General features: G+C 41.2%; 2 protein-coding genes across 14 annotated transcripts in view; both read left to right on the top strand.

Annotated features, from left to right (window-relative positions):
- SENP7 (SUMO specific peptidase 7) overlaps nucleotides 1-13,504 on the top strand; it is a 51,821-nt gene extending 38,317 nt beyond the window's left edge. For all 10 annotated transcript variants that reach the window (XM_049824581.1, XM_049824583.1, XM_049824575.1 and 7 more), the window contains 2 exons: nucleotides 2,393-2,543; nucleotides 12,812-13,504. In XM_049824581.1, coding sequence (XP_049680538.1) covers nucleotides 2,393-2,543; nucleotides 12,812-12,949 — 289 coding nt within the window. In that variant the 3' untranslated portion in view covers nucleotides 12,950-13,504. The remainder of the gene's footprint in view (nucleotides 1-2,392; nucleotides 2,544-12,811) is intronic.
- A 4,377-nt stretch (nucleotides 13,505-17,881) lies between these two features.
- Nucleotides 17,882-22,292, top strand: part of IMPG2 (interphotoreceptor matrix proteoglycan 2) — a 61,444-nt gene continuing 57,033 nt past the window's right edge. For 2 of the 4 annotated variants that reach the window (XM_049824574.1, XM_049824573.1), the window contains exons 1-2: nucleotides 17,886-19,731; nucleotides 21,237-21,497. In XM_049824574.1, the coding sequence (XP_049680531.1) occupies nucleotides 19,653-19,731; nucleotides 21,237-21,497 (340 nt within the window). In that variant the 5' untranslated portion in view covers nucleotides 17,886-19,652. Of the gene's footprint in view, nucleotides 19,732-21,236; nucleotides 21,498-22,292 lie in introns of all 4 variants that reach the window. The other 2 variants (XR_007509048.1, XM_049824572.1) reach the window with 2 other exon arrangements.

Genomic DNA, 22,292 nt, shown 5'->3' with positions numbered 1-22,292 from the left:
TTCATTTTTTTTGATGGAGCTTACAGAATTATGGTGTTAAATCCGTTCCTACCTATGTGCAAAGAAGTAGAAACTAGACTGAAGCTGTCTAAAAGCTTGATGTGTCACTGTAGTTATACCAGAATGGTATCATTTGTTTTGAAAAGTGAGAGTAAAAATATATTCAGTCTTTTATGTGATAAGTATGTAAGTATTAGAAGAATGTCTTCAAACTTTTCTGTACTTTTACATGCTCCTAATGACTTTAACATCTATCAACAACTTTTTAAAAAGTTGCTAATATTAAATATTTGAGGCTAAACAGAATTGTTCTTTTTGTTCTCTGTTGTATTCACTTCACTGAAAGGAACAAAACTCTGTAAACCAAATAGTACCTCTTTCTTGTAAAAGTAAATTCTTCAAAATACTATGTGAGAATTAGATGAGAATCAAAAATTTTTGTGAAACCACCTTTTCCCTAAATAGAGAGGCCTCCCCACAATGTGTGTCTTGGGAGAAAGAATGAAATAGCAATTTTTTTAATTATTTTTTTTTTTTTAATCTTTGTGGGATGTATTAACTTAGTGCTCTATGCTTTGAGCTACTCCTGGGGTTGAAATTCCAGAGAGGTAGGTTTTCTGGAGTTCAGAGACATGTCATGAAAAGTGTCCTGGTTTCTTCCTAGTAGCTGGTACGGTGCTATGTTTTGAGTTCAGTATGCAAAGAATGTTGATAACACTGATGTTTTCAGTTGTTGCTAAGTAGTGTTTAGACTAAAGTCAAGGATTTTTCAGCTTCTCATGCCCAACCAGCGAGAAAGCTGAAGGGGCACAAGAAGTTGGGACGGCACACAGCCAGGGTGTACCTGACCCAAACTGGCCAACGGTGTATTCCATACCATGGGACTTCCCATCTAGTATAGGAACTGGGAAGTGGGGAGGCAGGGAATCGCCGCTCAGAGACTGGCTGGGTGTTGGTCGGCGGGTGGTGAGCAATTGCCCTGTGCATCATTTGTACATTCCAATCCTTTTATTACTACTGTTGTAATTTTATTAGTGTTATCATTATCATTATTAGTTTCTTCTTTTCTGTTCTATTAAACCATTCTTACCTCAACCCACGAATTTTACTACTTTTCCTGATTTTCTCCCCCATCCCACTGGGTGGGGGGGGAAGTGAGTGAGTGGCTGCATGGTGCTTAGTTGCTGGCTGAGGTTAAATCACGATAAACAGTCAAAAAACAAAGGGGAGATTTATGGAGTTGTTGAGACCAGGGAAGTTTGGGAAGCAGAGATCTTATTCCTTCAATTTGCAGTTACACCCTGAAAGTGGAAGTTTAAGGACACTGATGCAGGGGTTCTATGACCTCTTCTTTCCTTGAGTTGATTTTTGTTGTGTTTTGGGCAGTGGTCAGGTTTGAACAAATTAATTATAAAGTCTACAGTCATAGGTTCTTGCAGTTTCTAGGGAATGTGCTTCACTGAACTGTCTTCATCTTTGAATTGTTTCATGTTTGCCTTCTTTTCACAGTTACCATTTTCCCCAGAAGCTGTTTTGGGTGTTTTATATGTATTTTTATTCTCAGAAATGCAAGAACTTGGGGCTTTTAGAAATCAAACACAAGGTCTGACTTAATGTATGTATTTTTTTTATTCTATAAAGTCAGACCTTATGTAGCCCTAAGCCTTTGCAACTCTGATGAAAGTCAGTAGAAAAGTATAGGGAGCTGTTGCCTTCGAAAATCAGACTGTTATGCTTTCAGTCTCATCTTCAAAATTAGTGCCCAGCACAGAATGTAGCGTCAGTGTGTTGCTACTGAAACACAAGAGCAATGGAAAAGCCTGATAATAAATAAGTTGTAATCATTAAAGAAGTGATCCCTTAACATTTTTAACAAGTCTTTATATACCTTGTACTCTAGTAGGTGGCAAGGTTTATATTGGTGCAATTGTAACTGAAGTTGTTTGTAAGGTGAATTCTAAGGTTTTTTTAATGGTTTGTTTAGGTTAAAACACCACTACTGGCCTCTGAGGATGAATCCAGGAGAAACCTGTGTGATAGCCAAGAAAGATTACTTGAGTTCTTCCTTTAGATAAGGTTTAAAAATGTCCTGGTATCATAACAGCTTGAAGAAACTCAGCACAAATAAATGTTTTTAAATAATGTCATGCATCTTCCTGTTTTGTATATTGCATGTTATGTGGGAGAGATGCCCCTGAGTGTGAGAGAATATTGGATAGTGAAAACTGTGTTCTTCCTCATATGAATGTCTTTGACAGATTCTGTGAAAGAAATTGGTTAAAGCTATTTAAACTTTTTGGTCTGCTCCAGAACAATATTGAATAGTATATCAAAATGCATTGAGCCTGAGAGTTATCTCTCAAGTATTTAATCTGTTTGCCTTCTTTTGTAGGTACCTTGAAGTGGAATGGGAAGCTAAACGAAAAACACATCGAGAATTCAATAAATCAACAATGATTGACCTATGTCCCAGAGTGCCTAAACAAGATAACAGCAGTGATTGTGGAGTCTATTTGCTGCAATATGTGGAAAGCTTCTTCCAGGTACAAATAGAAACTACCTTCCCCTTTCCCCAAAATTACCTTAAACCCCCAAAAAACTATTTCTGAGGGAAATAGCCAGACACAAAAATCTGTGATGCTCAGCCTCAAAAGTGTCAAAGCCATTTGAGGAAGAAGAGATAAAACCCATTCTTGAAGTAGTGGCAGGGGTCTCTGTATCTGGAGCACAGACAGTTTCTCATCCATGTTTGTTGGCAAATATTTCTGACCTTGTAGTTTAATGTTGCTTTTACATTGACACATTCAATATCCCTAACTATTTGGATGTATTTGGAGTCTGTTTATTTTACACATTTCTGGCCTACAGATGTTACAAAGGCATCTTTTCTGTGCATCTCTTCTTGTAGCCTCTAAAACTTTGGTCAGCTTGTGCATTGGCCTTTGACTGGCTTTGCAAGCAGCAGCTTCTGCAGAAAGAGGAAGGGGGCAATCCTTGAAAGTGTATGCACAGAGCTAAGGGAGCCTCTCTTTCCACTTTAGCACATGCCTTTAAATATCTGCAGATGCTGGGCTTCGGGCGCTGTCTTTTAGGGTGTTCCCAACTCTTTTTCCCCCTGATCAGTGCAGTGCCCTCTTGCTCTGTCCTTTGAATGGCTGTACTTGTTTGATGCTTATACATGTGGTCCGTGTTCTTTTGATGAGAGTCCTGTGTATGGAAAGCCTTGTGTGGGGCTGTCATGGTTTAAGCCCAACCTGTAACGAAGCACCACGTAGCCAGTCGCTCACTGCCCGCCCCAGCCATGGTGTGATGAGGAGAAAATATAAAGGCAGGCTCATGGGTCGAGATAAGGACAGGGAGGGATCACTCACCGCTTATGGTCATGGGCAAAAGACAAGCTCAACTTGAGGAAGAAACAAAATAAATTTCATTTGTTACCAATCAAATCAAAACAAGGATATTAAGAAGTAAACCCAAACCTTAGAACACCTTCCCCCAACCCCTCTCTCCTCCCCGGTCCAACTCCGCTCCCAGTTCTCCAGGGGATGGGGGTTGGGGTCAGCTCCCCACACCTTGTCTCTGCTGCTCCTTCCTCCTCAGGGGAAGGACTCCTCACCTGACCCCTGCTCCAGCATGGGGTCCCTCCCATAGGACACAGTCCTCCATGAAATTCTCCAACGTGAGTCCGTTCTGCCAGCTGCAGGTCCTCACAAACTCCCCTGGCATTGGTCCTTTCCACGGGCTGATCTTCAGTCACAAACTGCTCCAGCGTGGGCTTTCCCATGGAGTCATGGCCATCTTTGGGAGCCTCCGCTCCACCGTTCCCCTCCATGGGCTGTGGGGGGACAGCCTGCTGTCTCACCACAGGCTGCAGGGGCATCCCTCCTCAAGTGCCCCTCCTCTTCCTCCTCCCTCACTGACCTTGGTATCTGCAGAGGGTTTCCTCTCACATTCCACTCCCCCTACTCACTACCAGTTCTCCTTCTTAAATGTTCTCCCAGATGCACTACCACTGTCACCAATTGGGTCGGCCTGGGCCAGAGGCAGGTCCAGCTTGGAGCTGGGGCGGCTTCTAGCAGCTTCTCACATGACCCACCCCTGCGGGCCCTCCCTCGCTACCAAAAAAACCCCGTGCCACACAAACCCAGAACAGAGGCGTTGGGCAGTGGACAGGTTTTTTCTTCTGCAGTAGAACAGACTGCCATTCCAAAGTGCCTGTACACTAGTGCACACAGGGGAATAAATATGAGGAATTAGAGGTCTGTGTGCAGTTGCAGGGCTATGATCTTGTTGAGATCATGGGGACGTGGTGGGATAGCTGAGGTGACTGGAGTGTTGTGATGGATGGATACAGACTCTTTAGTAAAGACAGGCTGGGAAGATGGGGAGGTAGTTGCCCTTAATGTGAGAGAGCACCTGGAATGCATGGAGCTCTGCCTAGGGTTGGATGAAGAGCCAAATGAGAGCTTATGGGTAGTGACTAAAAAGCAGACTAGTATGGGTGACATAGTAGTGGGCTTCTGCTGTAGGCCACCTGATCAGGAAGAACAAGTGGATGAGGCCTTCTGCAGACACAGCTAGAAGCAGCCTCATCTTCACAGACCCTGGTCCCTGTGGGGGACTTTAACCACCTTGATGTCTGCTGGAGGGACAATACAGAAGGACATAAGCAATCCAGGAGGTTCCGGGAAAGCATCAATGACAGCTTCCTGACCCAAGTGATAGAGGAGACAATGAGGAGAGGTGCTCTGCTGGACCACATACTCACAAGCAAGGAAGGTCTGGTTGGGGATGTAAAGGTCAAAGGCAGCCTTGGCTGCAGTGACCATAAGATGGTGGAGTTCAGGATCATGAGAGGAAGGAGCAGGACAAAAAGCAAGATCATAAGCCTGGACTTTGGCCTCTGCAGGGATCTGCTTGGAAGAGTTCCATCCGATAAGGCTGTGGAGGGAAGAGGAGTCCAAGAAGACTGGTTGATGTTCAAGCAACACCACCTCCAAGCTAAAGAACAGTTCATCCAGACAAGCAGGAAGTTGAGCAAAGGTGCCAGGAGGCCTGCATGGGATAGAGGAGCAGCTCCTGGCAAAACTCAAACATAAAAAGGAAGTATACAGAAGACAGAAGCGGGGACAAGTAACCTGGGAGGAATATAGAGACATTGCGCAAGCACGCAGAGACGTAATTCAGAAAACCAAACCCAACTGGAGTTCAGTCTGGTAAGGGACGTCAAAGGCGATGAGAAGGTCTTCTATAATTATGTAAACAGCAAAAGGAAGACTAGGGAAGATGTGGACTGACCACTGAATGGGGCAGGGGCCCTGGTGACAGAACATGGAAAAGGCTGAGCTTCTGAATGCCTTCTTCATCTCACTCTTTATTAATGAGACTGGCTTTCAGGAGTCCCAGGCTCTAGAGACTGGGGAAAAGACTGGAGCAAGGAAGACATACCCCTGCTGGAAGAGGATCAGGCTAGGGAATACTTAAACTAGACATTCATAAGTCTGTGGGCCCTAGTGGGATGCTCCCATGAGTGCTGTGGGAGCTGGCTGATATAATTGTGAGACCACTCTTAATCTTTGAACGATCATGGCAATTGGGAGAGAACTGGAGGAAAGCGGGTGTCCCTCATCTTCAAAAAAGGCAGGTAGGAGAACCTGGGGAGCAACAGGCTGATCCCTGGGAACGTGATGGAGCAACTAATCCTGGAAAACATTTCCAGACATGTGAAGGACAAGAAGGGGATTGAGAGTAGTTATCATGGATTCACAAGAGTGGGTGGAGTCATGCTTGACCAACCTGATAAGCTTCTATGATGAAATGACTGGCTTGATAGATGAGGGCAGAGAAGTGGATATTGTCTACCTGGACTTCAGCAAGGCCTTTGACACTGTCCACTGTAAGATCCTCATAGAGAAGCTCATGAAGTACGGGCTTGATGAGCAGTCAGTGAGTTGGATTGAAAACTGGCTGACTGGATGGGTCCTGAGGCTGGTGATCAGTGGCAGGCAGTCTAGTTGGAGGCCAGTAATTAGCAGTGTACCCCAAGAGTCAACACTGGGCCTGGTCCCGTTTAACATCTTCATTAATGATCTGGGTGTCGGGGCAGAGTGCACCCTCAGCAAGTTCACAGATGACACAAAACTGAGAGGAGTGGCTGATACGCCAGATGGTCATGCTGGTATCCAGAGAGACCTTGAGACACTGGAAATGGGCTGATGGGAACCTCATGAAGTTCAACAAGAAGTGTAGAGTCCTGTGCCCAGGGAGTAACAACCTCGGGCACCAATATATGCTGGGGGTCGCCCAGCTGAAAAGAAGGTTTGCTGAACAGGACCTAAGGGTCTTGGTGAACACTAAGTTGAACATGAGCCAGCAGTGTGTCCTTGTGGCAAAGAAGGCTAGTAGTATCCTGGTCTATGTTAGGAGGGATGTTGCCAGCAATTCAAGGAGGGTGATCCTTCCCCTTTCCTCAGTGCTGTGTCCAGTTCTGGTTTCCCCAGTAAAAGAGAGAGAGATGGCGCTATTGGAGCAAGTCCAGCAAAGGGTCACAAAGATGTTTAAGGTACTGGCGCATCTCTCCTGTGAGAAAAAATTGAGAGAGCTCTGACTCTGAGAGAAGGCTCAGGGGGATCCTATCAATGTGTACAAATACCTGAAGAGAGGATGCAAAATGGGCAGCACCTTCTCTTTTCAGTGGTGCCCAGTGACACACAAGAGGCAATGGATGCAAACTGAAACACAGGAGGTTCCCTCTGAACGTAAGGAAATGCTTTTTTTTTTTTTTTTTTTTTTTTTTTTACTGTGAGGGTGACCAAGTGCTGCTACAGTTTGCCAAGAGAGGTTGTGGAGTGTCCCTCCTTGGAGATATTCAAAAGCTGTCTGGACATGTGTAGGGTTTAGGGATTAATCCGTGCGGGGCCCGGACGATGGAACACCAATGTGATGATTAAAGTCGCCAGTTTATTGAGCTGAGCTAATCATTTTTATACAATTCTCTAAGTTGTTGAGAGACTTTGATTGGCTACTACATGCAAGCACTTGGTGTCCACACGCATAAGCGGTGATTGGTTACATCGGTACTGTCCACGTGCACAAACATAAGACATAATTGGTTGCGTTAATTAGAGCATACAAGACTTGTCTTAGTCCAATTGGTCAAGATAAGCCCCTGAATTGAGGTTGTTTGTGCCCAGTTCCCTTTATCGTGGAATGTGCACCTGTGTTTTCCTAATTGGGATCTTTCTTCTTCTATCTTCTTATTTATTCTGTTCAAGGCCTTCTAAAGGCGCCTGGAACAATCTTGTGACCATGAGCTATTTTCAGGTCCAATAACTAACTTCCATATAACTGAACCCTACATCTCCCCCTCTCTCGCTTTTTTTTTTTTTTTTTTTTTTTTGATAGCATATTGCTGTCTTGTTCCGCAAACTTAGCCCAGCAATCAGTAGGTGTCAGTTTTGTGTGGGTGTCCCTACAGAGGCAACTATGGTTTTGCTGCACACCAGCCTGATGCTCTTCAGAAAATCCCGGTATTTATACATTTTCAGAGGAATGGATTTTAGCACACGTGGCCAGCGTGTGCCAAAATCCACCTCAATTGAAAACCTATGCCGCATGCACTCGCTGGCCAGGCGCACTGCACAAGTCATAGTTATCTTATCAATTCGTTCATGGGCTTTGTGATGCGGCCGTAATGCACTGAGAATTTTAATCTGTTATGTTAGCTAAGATGACCTACGCATTAGTTTTTGGCTGAGGTGGAATTCGTATTGCCGCACCATCTATGATGCTTCAGGTGATGATGGTCGCATAAATCAAACGGAAGTCCATCAGGGGCTTGCACCTGTGAAAACATAAGCATAATCTCGCCCCGAGGTTATTAATGAAAAATGGACCTTCCCATCGCCCTATTTCTAGATTCTTAACTAAGTCTATGACCTTATTTCTAATTTCAGTAATTTTTTTTTTTTTTTTTTTTTTTTTAATGAATGACTACATATCAGGTATCTGAAAACTACTTCCACACTCGGCTTCTGTGAGTAATGTTTCGCTGAGGACTGATTAACATTAAACTATATATATATATTTACTTATTCTCTACAGCACTTATTCTAAACTGCTTAGCCTCTATACAATTAGTTATAGGTTAGTAGGTTAGTTGATTATGATTAGTTGAATGTCTGTTACAGTGGTTAAAAAAAAAATATTTTTTTTTTTTTTTAAGATTTACTCTCTTTTCTACCCACTCGCACTAAAATACATATTCAAAAACGATATCATACTCCATGTTTTTTACATGCATTCTTAATCTCCACATTGACTGCCGGTCTCCGTTGTGATTTGTCTAGTCGGTCTATCTAGGGCTTCAGAACCTGCTGACGTCTCCGCTGCCTCTTGCTCTTCTGAGTTGTCTGTGGCATCTGGTCGCTCAATCCACGGCTTGACCCATTTCGCCGGTATCCAATGGGGTTGTTCGTTACCTGTGGAAACACAAGCATACCCTCTTCCCCACGTAAATAATTTGCAAGGTCCTTGCCACTGCTGTAAAACCGGATCGAATACTGAAACTTGCGGCTGATTTTTATCAACATTTTTGTTCCCACACATATGCCTATTAATTGGGATCTGATCCTCAGTACCACGTGGCTGTAGCCAATTCAAAACATACAGTGCTTTACTTATTAACTCTTGGGGGGTACAGTGCCACATATCTTCCCCCGTTTTTAAAATGTTTAAACGATCCTTTAAGGTCCGATGTGCACGTTCAACAATAGCTTGACCAGTGGAATTGTGGGGTACGCCAAAATTATGAGCTACCCCCCACATCTGTAAAAATGTTTCTAATGACTGTGCGCGATATCCCGGGCCATTGTCTGTTTTAATTTCTGTTGGCACTCCCATGGCGGCAAATGCTGCCAAAAGGTGCTTAATTACGGCTTTAGCATTGGTTGATATATGAACAGTAGCCCACATAAGGTTCGAATATGTGTCAATAGATACATGAATAAATTTATATCTCCCAAAACTGGGATATTCCGTAACATCTGTTTGCCAAATTCGCAATGGTGATAATCCCCGGGGGTTCACCCCCTGTGGTTGTAAGTTTGGAATATTCGCACAGTCTGGGCAAGCAGCAAGAATAGCTCTGGTCTGCTGCAATGGAAGATTAAATTGTTTACTCAGCGCTTTTGCCGACTGATGATAAAATTTATGGGATAGTAGTGCTTGTCCAAACAAATCAGGTTTGGGTGTATTAAAATAGATGTTTGCATTGGCTACTACCAGTTGATCCGTGCGCGCTTTATCTTCCACAATAAATCCTGGCAGCGTTGTATGGCTACGAACATGATCGATAAAAAATAAGTCTGTCCGTTCTTCTAGTAACATCCATAATTTTAAAAGTGTCATAAACAGCTGCTTATTGTTTACAGTTTTTAGTAGGGACCTATGCATACGTTTGACTATCCCCACGACATATTGAGAATCCGAAATAATGTTGACAGGTGTTTTATCCCATTTTTTAAAAACAGAGCATACGGCTAATAGCTCGAGCACTTGTACTGACCCCTCTGACAGAATGACTTTGGATTTCCAGGATCCATCCTGTAAATATACAAATCCTGCTTTACCTGTCTTGCTGCTAGCATCAGTAAAAACGGTAATGGCTTCCAGCGGCTTATTGCTGCAGATAGAGTGCGGTTCCATTGTTAACATTGTTTTAAATAATGGGGGGGGGGGGGGGGGGGGGGGGTAGTGATTATCTACTTCCCCCTTGAAGTCCAGCAGAGCTACTGCAAGGCAGTCATTTTTCGTCATGGCATTACTCACAATATCAAGTGATACAGGTAAAATGATTTTGTCCATTTGCTTCCCTGAAATTTGTATCGCCCTTACCCCTGCTTTTTGAATGCACATCCCCAGAGCTTCAATTCTAGTGACTACCGTTTTTGACATGCTAGCAGGCAAGAATATCCATTCTAGTATTACCAATGGGTTTTGTTTTTGCTGCTCATCCCACTGACCCAGAATTCCTGCAACTTCCTTGTCTGAGTTATATACATACAAATTTATGGGCAAATCAGGGATATATCTGCCAGACATAGATGATGCGATTTTCTGCTGAATTGCTGTCAAGGCTTGCTGCTCGGGCGCACTTAGATGTAGTACAGAAGTTAGGCTATTGCTGCCCCGCAATAAGTCCAACAGTGGTTGTAAGTCTGTATTTGTGATACCACAATAAGGCCGGATCCACTGCAGGTCTCCGACAAGTTTTTGTACATCATGTACATTTCGTATGTCTTTGTGTAGCGATAGCTTTTGTGGATGTACAGAGGCTTCTGCAACCTCTCACAGACCCCAGGAAAGTTTGACCGGCTGCTGTTAGTCTGTGCCGGCACAGATCGAGGCTGCGTTGCTATATGTTGAGGGCACGCACGTCTCAAATGCCCTGGTTGACTGCACCGATGACACGCGGGGGGGTCTTTGTATGGGCCGTAGTCTCCTTTTCCCTGTCGCACCATCAGTCGTAATGCTACCACGAGTGCTACAGCGTGAGCTTCAGCATGTATTTTAGCTTTCTCTTGTTCTTGTATTATAGTAGCCAAATCCTCGTTTGCATTATTTGAATCAGGGTATATGCTAGGTATAATTTGTTCATGTTGAACGGTGGTATCTGGGGGCTGTTTTCTCATAGGCGGATTTTTACTCCCTGATTCTGTAGAGTTTCCTTTAATTGTACAGTTAGGGAGGCTTGGGAACTGTCAGATGGCTGATTAATATCGGCAGTCCCAGGGAGTGGAGCAGAAGTCAAGAGCACAGGAGCAGGCGAACAAGCTCCAAAAAGTCTCTCTAGCTGCATTATGTTTTTCTCCCCGCTTTTCCCTTTCGCTTGCGGTTGGAGAGAGAGAGCAGCAAAAGCAGACGCAGATGCTTTATGATCTGCTTTCATTTCTTGCAAAGTTATCTTAATCAATTTCCCTAAAGTTGCAAGACCTTTAACTTCTTTAGACCCATCACTAATTTCATCCCATAGGGAGGTTCCGATAGCTTTCCAGGTACTAAGCTCAAAAGCTGTACCCACACTAATTGAAAGGTTTCTGTCCTTTTTAATATTTTTCTCTGTTTTTTGAACCAGCCTCATAAATATCTTTCCGGCTGTCTTTTCCCTCGCAGATGCTGCGAACCCCTTGCCGCCCTTTTTATCAACATAAGCTTACGATTTTACCTGCTTTTCCCAAGCAGTGTCCTGCCACTCTCGAGCAGTGCCGGTGCTGTCTTTCAAGCCACCGTGGTCCGCGGCAATTCCCCCGCCTTTTCAGTAGCGTTGCCTCTTGTTCCTCTTCGGATCACGTCGGAGGTCGCCAAATGTAGGGTTTAGGGATTAATCCGTGCGGGGCCCGGACGATGGAACACCAATGTGATGATTAAAGTCGCCAGTTTATTGAGCTGAGCTAATCATTTTTATACAATTCTCTAAGTTGTTGAGAGACTTTGATTGGCTACTACATGCAAGCACTTGGTGTCCACACGCACACGCATAAGCGGTGATTGGTTACATCGGTACTGTCCACGTGCACAAACATAAGACATAATTGGTTGTGTTAATTAGAGCATACAAGACTTGTCTTAGTCCAATTGGTCAAGATAAGCCCCTGAATTGAGGTTGTTTGTGCCCAGTTCCCTTTATCGTGGAATGTGCACCTGTGTTTTCCTAATTGGGATCTTTCTTCTTCTATCTTCTTATTTATTCTGTTCAAGGCCTTCTAAAGGCGCCTGGAACAATCTTGTGACCATGAGCTATTTTCAGGTCCAATAACTAACTTCCATATGACTGAACCCTACAGACATGGTCCTGGCAACCAGCTCTAGGTGGCCCTGCTTGAGCGGGGGGATTGGACCAGATGAATTCCAGAAGTTCCTTCAATCCTCAACCATTCTGTGATTATATGATAGATGGATTGAGTTCTTGTGGAGGTGAAAGATGAAATTCTTTACCAGTGCTTTTGAGCTGCCCATACTCTAACAGTTGGGTCATGTTCTGCTTGCAGAAGCAAGGTGGCTGTAATTTGTCTTAAACATACCAAGGGCTCATAGACCGCAAATCATGTGTTTTTCACTTTGCTTTTTCAATTTATCATATACTACTTTATTCAAAGGAAGGAGAGGTGAAAGATAAGCATGGTAAAAACATTAAGAGGGAAAGAAGAAAAAAATTGACTTTGGCAAATCAGATGTGGTGGCGTGGTCTTACTGCCAAAGCTGCCAGCACCTCTCAGCCATTTCAGTTTGCTGTCCTATTTTGTTCTGAATTCTCCCCTTCTCATGTCCTGCTAAAACTGCTAGCAGTGTTCTTGCTGCTTTGTTGTCTTCTATCAGACAGACCAGCTCATGACAAAAAAACACATGCCTGAGGCAACAAAGTCTCAGCATGCTTAACTGCTGTATGCTTGATCTTTCCCTATAGTATGATCGTGTGTGTTTTGTGACCAAAGTGCTTCTCTCCGTTGTTAGATATCAAGAGTCTGTCTGATCGTATCAGAATACACGGAATCTGCCTTGAATATGTTCTTATACTGATATATCTTAGAGAAGTGGCGATAACCTGTTTGGTGTTTACCATGAGTAGCGTGTGGTAAGGGTACGTATGTATGTGATTATCATGGAGGAACTGGAATTTGACTCTGAAGCCTGTCACTGTGTCATGCAAACTTGTTTGTGCCTCCTTGGTCTCAGCAGTAATGGAAGGGTTTGAAATACTTTTTGAAGGTTGCTTTAGAAAATTAATGCTGTAAACTCCTTTTTCTGTTACCAGAATCCCATAGTTAACTTTGAACAGCCGCTGAATCTGGAGAAGTGGTTCCCTCGTCAGCTCATCAGAAGCAAAAGAGAAGAAATTCGAGACCTGATCTTGCAACTGCACTTTCAACAGCATAGTGGCAGCAGCAGCTAATAAATCTAATAAGCCAGACCTGGCAAAGAACATTGCTGTATAAAGTAACTGGAACGCTGCTTAGCAGCATTTGGGCTTTTTCTGACTTGCAAGGAAGGAAAAAAAAAAAAGAAAAAAACCTACAAGAAGTATTTTGTTTGTTCAGTGTGTATTTATTTAAAGAAATTTTTTTGTTTGGGTTGTGTGGTCATAGGATGCAATTGAGGGGGGAGAGGAGAAGGTTGTAGATAAAAGTGTAAATATGTAAGTTAAAGCTAATGCATATGGATTGCTAATTGATTTTTACTTGGAATATGAAAGCTGTATTGCAGGTATGTGCCACAAGGATGTAAAAATGTTTGCATCTTTTGGAGCCTGTTCTTTACAATCCTATATAAACATGGATGATGATGTAGGAGTCAGGCCTGAAGACAGGATTTTGACCCTATTCTGTCCCCTTCAATTTTGCAGCTCATACAGATAGAATGAATACTATGTATTGTTTTAATTTAAGGATCTAATATTGATTCTCTTTAGAGATGTATTTTTTGTTTTGTTTCTGATTATATACAGAAATAGTCTGTGTGTGTCAAAAAATTCTGCCAAGATTTGAGGCTGCTGAGTGTTGATTTTTTTTTTTTTTTAATTTTTATTTTTTTTCCCTCCCTAGCATTTTCGTCACAAAAATATACTTCCATGAGTGGAAGACATCTGCTTGAGAATGACCTCTGAAATCTTTTCAAGTCAAGAGTGGATTTTTTTCCAAGTATTTTTTTTATTAATTTTTTTCTTTTCTGATTGTAGAAGAAATCTTGCTTTCAAAGTACATGCCAATACAATACATGTAGGCAGTGTATTTTTAATTCTATTAGCCTTATTTTGGGGAGTTATTCCTGTGAATCTTATGGCATCTCTTGCATTAGAAAGGCAAGCAGGTTGTGCTTGAAAACGTTTGTGACATTGAAAGCACCAGTCTCTGCAAGGGATTAAAAAAAAAAGCTGGTCTTCGTTGTTGAATCCAGGATTGTGATAAACCCAAGTTTGAGGTGTTTCACTGAAAAAATAAGGCCATTTTCATTCAAAAAGGTCATTATGTTATATATAATATGTCTTTAAGATATGTAATTTACATATAAGACTAACAGGATTTATACCTTGCTCAGGAGAATTGGGTGAAGATGCCTGATTATTTGAGTGTTTGAACGTGGACTTGATTTGGTAAACTAGCACAAGTTTATTGTTGTCTTGATACATGCTTACGTAGTTTTTCCTCAAACAGTGGTCACATAAAACTTTAATAACATTTTGACATGTGCACACTTTTTTCTGTAGTTACTGCATGATAGAAGATGACTGTTTTAAGAGGATGCTTTCTCTTGTTGCCCACTGTAAGTAAACTTGAGTGTCACTGCACCCTTCAGAAGGACCATGTGTCAGATAACCACCAAAACCACCAGTGTCATGAATGTATCTACAAAACTAGAGCTCTTAAAGCTGGAAGTAGACTAGAGAGTTAAAATAAAAATTGAGGGCAACGCAAAGATGTGGACATTTTTATGGCATCACAGAATTCTCAGGGTCCCTTCCCACAAGATGACTCTGAAACCTAGGATTTGGAAAATCCAGTTATTACTTCAGGTTCTGTACAGTCATCAAAAAAACCCCAAAACCCCATCATTGTTCCTCAAACCAGGAAGCATGCTTTCTGGAGAAGAGAAGCAATTTTAAAACAAAATAATTTGCTGAGCACAGTTACCTTCTGTATAGCTGTGGGCAGCCTAGTGCAATTACTGTATGGTTTTTGTCTTTGTTTCCACTTTAATTCTGTACTTTGTCACTACCCCCCAACCAACATCTGTCTCCCTCATCCCAGAGTTTTTGTGGTTTTCATCACCTAAATCACATCATCAGCATTACTTACAGGGATAATCTGTGTAAGATAGATAAAATGCGGAAATGTGTGCCGTTTCTCTACACCTTTTAAATTTATGAATATTTTCAGTGTTCCCTTATGAAAAATAGTTTGGGCTTTTTCTTATGGTAAAGTTATTTTTTATCATAAAATAATTCGTTCTTTTTTTAGATTGACTGGTTTATAGATATTTAAAAGCAAAAGTCATGTATAAACTTTTCTAAATTGGTTTTATAACATTAAAGGATTGCCTTTTTAGATTTGTTAGATATGTGCTGTGAGAATGCCAATACATTTGATATTAAAATTATCTCCAGAAGTTGCTGAATGTGATTGTTACTGTTCTTTTCCCAGCTGCCACAAATAGCCAGTGAGCTAAGCAAGCATAAGATAGGCCATCTTACTGCTTTGAAGGTCTATACACAGTGTGTGTCTCTTAACCCAAACTTGTATCAAAGTGATTATTTGTTCTCTAGTCCGTATAAAGACATGCAGTTAGTTCACAGCTTCTTGTGGCAAGCAAAGCTGCTTTTTGACTCAAGAGCCTTACAGTTGTTTTCTGTAGTTAGGCTAACAGTCTTGACAGCCTGAATGACTAGCCTGGGAAACGCCTGGGACCACCAGCTGCAACCCGCTCCATTCCAGCCATTTGCATTTAACGATCACGTGGTGAATGCTAGGAAGCGTCTGTGGAAAAAAGTTACACTCCAGGTACCTTTGTGCTTCCTTTTTAGTTGCTAGAACTCCCGAAAGATAACTTTTAGCATACATAAGGCACCAGACTGACTCAGGGACCTTTTTGCACATCTCCTGCATCTCCACTCCTGTTTAACTGAAAAGGTGGAGTGGTATGATACTTCAAAGAAAACCAATCTTTGTAAGGCTCTTTACCTACACTGTCTAATTTTGGTTTCAAGGCAATTAACTGTACTCAAAGTGTTAACTGTAGCTATCGGTTTCTTTAAAAGAAACTGCTACATTCTGACTGTGCGGGACCAGAAACTGGCTTCCTTGAAGAAATCTGAGTCATGGAGATCATTTAAAGTACTGTTGGCAAGGTTGACACAAGAAGCACGGTGGAAGAGAAATAACCTGTAGGAAGTAAATCTTCCAGGAAAAAATACAAAACCCCCTAGTTTTCATCAAGAACTGGAGAATGGAATCATGAAACTGCAGTTGTGCTTTTTTAAAAGTGTCTGTGGACTGCTACGTTTTTCATCTAGAATTGCAGGCATAGATTCACTGCATTGCATCTGTCCTTTTGTGGGACTTGCCTCCTAGAATTTGACCCTGAAATGAGCTTGCAGTACTCAGTAAGTACTACACCTTACAAAATAATAAAAACTTAAAAGCCACAGTAGTAACATTTTTATCTTTAATATGACAGGGAAGCAGAATATTGCTTCTGCCCGCCCCCGACTCTGGTTTCTAGATGAAAAAGCAGGAATTGTAGAATGAGACTTGAAAGGTCTCGGGATTAAAAATGTTTCCATTAATGGTTGAATAAAACTAAGACCAACAACAATAATTCTGTCCAACCAAATTGAAGTTGGAAACACTGTTCAAAGATGAAGCACAGGCACCAGGATCATATTTGACTGTTGAACAAGGTAAGAGATACTTACCTGATCAACAGTTCAGAAAAGGAGGGATGCTGAGAATAGGTTTACATTACATGAACAGAGTAGATAATGAAGTGTTAGATTAATTTGGTTGACCTGACTTCCTGATTTTTCTGCTCCGAATACTTTACTACATGATGGAAGAGGTGGCAGTATGACAGGCTGTGGTGGGCTAAATTTGCTCAGCTGGAAGGCTAAACTGCCTCACACCTTGCTTATTCCTGGGAGACGGTTCACCAGAGCTCTCTTCAGGAGCACAAGCAAAAAGTGCTAACGGTGAAATGCTTGGCAACAGCAACCACAGAAACTGAACAAGTGAAAAGGCTTTGCCTAACCTAATTGTGTCAGCTAAACTGATTGGGAATTTTGTTGATGAATCCTGTCAAATGCCATAAAGTCAGTTGGTTTAGTCCAGTCACAGGAGACAATTATAATCTTGGTATTAAGCCACGTGAGGTTGGAGATAGGGAATGTCTGCCATCATGTGGCTCTTCATTAGAGGCATTTTCATTAAACTGTACCTTTATTTTGCATTTTTTTTAGTTACAGATAAGTGGATTTAGCCTTTTTGAATAAATTGCATTTGAAAAACAATGAAATTATTTAGAACAGTATGTGTGCTGTAGCAGAATTTCAGTGACCATTACCTTGTAGAGAACTATAATTCAACTAATCACATTTGCTATATTAAAGTGCATGTTCTTTCTTTTCAGAAATAAAACTTGTCAGAAAATTGTCTTTTTATTTTTGGAGGTACTGATGTGACCTTGGCATGTTACGTCACTAGGATTATACTTCCCTTTTTTTTCCCAGCAAGAATATACTTTTCCTGCGTACTTTTGAGGAGATATAATTTGTCTGCATCTTCTGATGCAAAGTATTACTGTAAAGGCTTTAATCAAATCAAGGTAGGAGTTAATTTTCCAAGGTTATTTTGGAAATCTATTGCAAGAGTTGTTTTGTTTGTTTTAAAAAACTTTAAATAATGGTTGTGCTTTTAGTTATGCCTTTTGCTACCAAAAATATGGGAGATTTTCAGCTGTTGCAAATCTAAATTTCAGTGCTGAAATCAGTGCTGAATTTAAAATTGATAGCTTGAACTAGTATTAATAAAACTTAATTTAAATGTTTAAAATATTTTATTCACACAGAAGCTGACGTAGCCATACCATAGAAAACAAATTTTGACAGAAGTATAAAGCAGGTAGTTTTTACACTATTCACATTCTGAGTGCCTTTGAGTACGTACTTTGCTGATGAAAAAAACAGGAATGCCGTAAATCTGAAGACTCTCAGGAAGACTTTTAATGGGGTTTCATACTCTTACTGAAGCACGTGTATTCTGAGAATTTTCTCTAAAAGGATTAGTTGTCATGCATTCTTGAGGTAAGTTAGCTTTTGCCTTTATAAGCATGTATAATATTTCTAATCTTGGTTCAGTTGCATTTTTGCAGGGTAATACAAGCAAAAACATTCATGACATGGAAAGCACCAGCCTCTGCAGAGGATTAAAAAGAAGGCTGGTTTTTGTTGTTGAATCCAGGATCGTAATAAAGGTACCCAAGCTAGCCTCAAAAGTTGCTCTGTCTACTTAGAGATGCTGAACAGGACTTTGAAACAGTTTATGGGTACCAGTGCAATGTTGTTCCTGTGCCTCGTATCATCAGGACCGTTCAATTTACAGCTCCAGTGTGGTGTACTGCACTTGGTGCTGCTGCCAGTATTGTAGTTAGCTTCACAGAACTAGTGTAGGTGATCAGTGCTGGTTTGATAGATCCAAAATGTGTGATTCTGAGAAAACTGGGGGTGTTAGAGCAGCTCAGTGGTTTAACTTAAAGTGCAATTTAGTAGTTGTGGAAAAAAAAAATCCAAGGAAAATATGTTGTTGCTTTGAAAAATATCAGCTAGAGTCTGTTAGATGTCAGAAGACAGAGCCTAAAACCACGTGGTTTTATTTGATTCCTGTGAGTATCGTCTGTGTAATATCAGGAATTAACAGTGTTATCTGAATTACTGGGAGTTCAGGAGAGCAACTAGAAGCGAGGCGTCAGCACTGTATACGTAAGGAGCTCTGTGCAAATGCTCTGCAGACTGTCATCTGGGAAGCCTTGGGAATCCGGCTTTGAAATATTTACGCAAAACCACTACCAAAGATAGTTACTTCAGACAAACCAGCAGTTTGCTCAGATTGATCTGAACGCAGTAACCAGCAAGTCCTGAGTAATGCCACCCAGGAGACAGCCCTCGTGGGGTTTTCTTAGTGATCTGAATGCAGTCTGCCATTGCAGAATAGCTTCCATACACGTTTCCACAGTGAGCTAACCCTGGGCAGGAGGGGAAGCTGAGAGTGCTGCTGCTTTTCTGCACTCTGTCCTTTCTGCAGTTCTTAGCTGATCATCTCTTCAGGTATCTGTACTAATTTGTTCCTACTGCTCATGTCAGATAAGACCTGAAGAGAGGTGGAAGAATCACAGCTTGCCCTGGCTTTATCTCTGGGGGAAGCGCCGCTTCTGGGGTGCGAGGGACAGTGGTGTAACAGCACAAGATTTTCTCCTTTAGCACAGACTTGGGCAGTAGGGCTGTATTAGCTCTGTCACCAGAAGAAACAGTCCTACAGAAAGGTTGCTTCGATGTTATCTAGACATGCGTCAGTGTTTAAGCGAATCAGTGCATTTTTAGATACGTATATTTGTACAATTTGTACACTGAGACACCGCTGGAGACTAGCATGCTCCTTCTGACATTTTTGTGGTCAGCACGATTTTTAAAAAGCGCAGAAATTGAAAGGCAGATGAAAAAACATGGTTAATTAAATGTGAAAGGTGCTGTCCTTGTTTGGACTGTCTGTTAATGGTATGACAAGCTCTGGTAAAGAGCTTAGCTGGCCAGATTAAAATTAAAAAATTGTCTCAGTCCATCTGCTAGCTCCAAGGAGTTTACTTCCATCACCTTTTCTTGTTTCTTCACTAAAGTGGAATACTGTCTTTGAAAAGAACATTCCCAGGACATCTTGGTTGACTTTTTCTACCTGTTTTTTCCAAAGATAATTATATGTGACATCAAGATACTTTCAAGAAGGGTAATGCTCTTGGTTGGTTTAAGGATACGTTAAAGACAACAGCTCTTTTGCTAAAAGGGATTTCTTTTTTTTTTTTTCCCCTTGCATCTTGGTTTTTTGACACAAAAAATTATGTTTGGCTTCATTTGGAAAATCTTTCTTTGCCTTCCGGTTTTGGGAATGATTAAAGGCAATCTTCAAATAGTTACAGGTAATGCAGAAATCTTATTTATATTCTTGTTTTCAAAGTTTATCCATGGCAGTGTGTAGAAATAAAAATACCTCTCTACTTTAAGTATAACAAAGGGGACTAATACAGAGAAATGTTTGGTCAAATCTGTGCCATGATATCGGTTTAAATATGGAATACTTAGAATGATTTCCAGGAGGTATTACTGTACATCTATGTTGTTTTGAGTGTAGATTGTAGCTACAGGAGGTAAGTTTTTCCAACTTTGAGAGACATTAAATACTAATAAGATTTTTACTTGGTGCTTTTTTCGTTTAGTAATTTTGTATTCAACCTTAAAAAGTGAGGTTCTGTCTTCTGCTTATGGACAATCGAGATGTGTCAGTTTGGGTAACGATTGGGCTTTTTGCGTTAGTGACCTTTTTTGATGTTCTCACTCTGATGTACCATCTGGTGGTGGTCTTCTGCACTAGAGCTGACTATTAATATACGATCAAAATAACCACGTTCTTCATCTTTCAGTCATCAAAGTCAAAGGTGCTATTGACTTTGAAGTTGCAGAATAAGCTCATAATCTGTGGGATGAAAAAAGCCATACACTTATTACTATTCTTTCTCTAATGATTCATTGTGGTTCTTCTTCAGGCATGTTTTCTGGGGGAAAAGTGAAAGAAGAAAGTTGCATTAACTAATTTCAGATCAGTTGACTGATGGCTGTGGAGGACAGAGAGTTAGACTGTCAAACTGAAACCAAATAGACACATTCTCCCCTCAGCTGTAAAGTTTCCTCTCGAGTGATGTGGAACAACTAGCATAAGAGGGAATTTTAAAAAAGGCTAAACCTGATGAGCCCTTTTTTCCGTTTTTCTTCTTTTTTTTCCTGCTCCAGTTGGGTAGGGACCTATCTCATGGTGGTAAAAGGTGTACTTGCTAACTGTCAATTCAAGCAGCTTTCTTTTTGCAAGGGATAGAAGAAAATTCTTTACTGAAAAGGTTGTGTCAGGCATTGGAACAGGCTGCCGAGGGAAGTGGTGGAGTCACCATCCCTGAAGGTGTTAAAAAAACATGTAGATGTGGCCCTTCAGGACGTGGTTTAGCAGGCATGGTGGTGGTGGGTTTGACGGTTGGACTCAGTGATCTTAAAGGTCTTTTTCCAACCTAAACGATTTTATGATTCTATGAAATGTTTCTTGTGGAAAGAAAGTATGGAATAAGGGGAGTTCTTAATTAATTACTTATTTCATTTCTAGCCCTGAAAACTTCTAAATTTATTCACAAATATAGTCCCATTGACTTAAGCCAAATCACAGAAGGGAAGTTAAATACAAAGCATTACCATTCAAAGGGTTAGAGCTTTAGGCTGTGTTACCATTTGATGGGATGCTGTAAAGAGCTTAAGGTTGTTTATAATAGTACGGTCATATAGAGAGGTTATGTCCTTCAGAGACCACAGCAGTGGCATTAAGACACATACAATTGCATCACTATCTCATCTGAGAAATTTATGTATGGTTTTAATTTTACAGCAGAAGGTTATGCAGCTACAGAAGGAGGACAGGCTAAAGATGGTTCACCAACGCCTCAGCTCAGTGGCTGGCAGTTGGCAAACCCTTCTCTGCCTCCTGAGTTGAAAAAGCTTAATGGCATCGTGGAGGCTGAACAGGTCAACAAGAATTTGCTGTTACGAAGGAAGCGGTCCATTCTGTTTCCTAGTGGAATTAAGATCTGCCCTGATGAATCTGTTGAGCAGGCTATTGCCAACCATCTGAAATATTTCAGGCTCAGAGGTAAGTGATTGTATGTCTCATGGGTTGATAAGAACATTTATAAAAAGAATAAATAGATGAAGCTCTTAAACATAATAAATACCAGGCCATATGAAATACCTTATTACCCAAGAAACTTAGTTTTCTGTGATAATCTTCCTTATGAGAGCTGTTCTGAGCTAAAAAACCCACCTTCTGGTTACTCTGGTTTTCATATAAAAACTCTCAGTCCCTGAAACCACAGTTAGTGTTTAATAATTACAAATCCTTTCTTGCAGAACAACTTGAATGCTAAGAAAAATAGGTGCTATGTACAGGCTAGCTAAATGACAGAGATTGTTGATTTTATTTAGCGTTCTGCAGGTGCTAGCAGAATTCGCTGAGGTATCTTTCAGAAGAGAGTCAAGTCTGAGACATGGTGTCTCAGCCATGTGACTTTTGAGTATGGCTGGTTGTTCAAAGCGTAGTATAGTCTATCTAGAAAGCCAGTCTCTGTATCAGGCTGTAGTATAATAGACATGAAGCTTTTCTTTCAAGATGTAGAAATTGGTGTGACAGAGCTTTCTCTGAAAAGCTGAAATATTCCCAGTAACAGCTTGTTTCATGTGATGAAATATTACAGCAATATGGTGTATTTTAAAGCCTTCTGTCTGACAGCATTAGAATGAGGCATCGAGGTCATGCAGCACCTTCTGGTATTTATGTGTCTCTGTAGCATTCAAAGAATTCATAGTGTCTTAACATTTCTATGCATAATTGGTGAAATGGGAAAGAGCTGCTGTCACTTAAAGGAGAAGGAAGGGTGTCCAGAGACTC

This window comes from Accipiter gentilis, chromosome 21, assembly GCF_929443795.1.
Source record: "Accipiter gentilis chromosome 21, bAccGen1.1, whole genome shotgun sequence".
NCBI classification, from domain to species: domain Eukaryota; kingdom Metazoa; phylum Chordata; class Aves; order Accipitriformes; family Accipitridae; genus Astur; species Astur gentilis.
The sequence above is the reverse complement of the archived record's forward strand: the minus strand, read 5'-3'. Positions and strand labels throughout refer to the sequence as shown.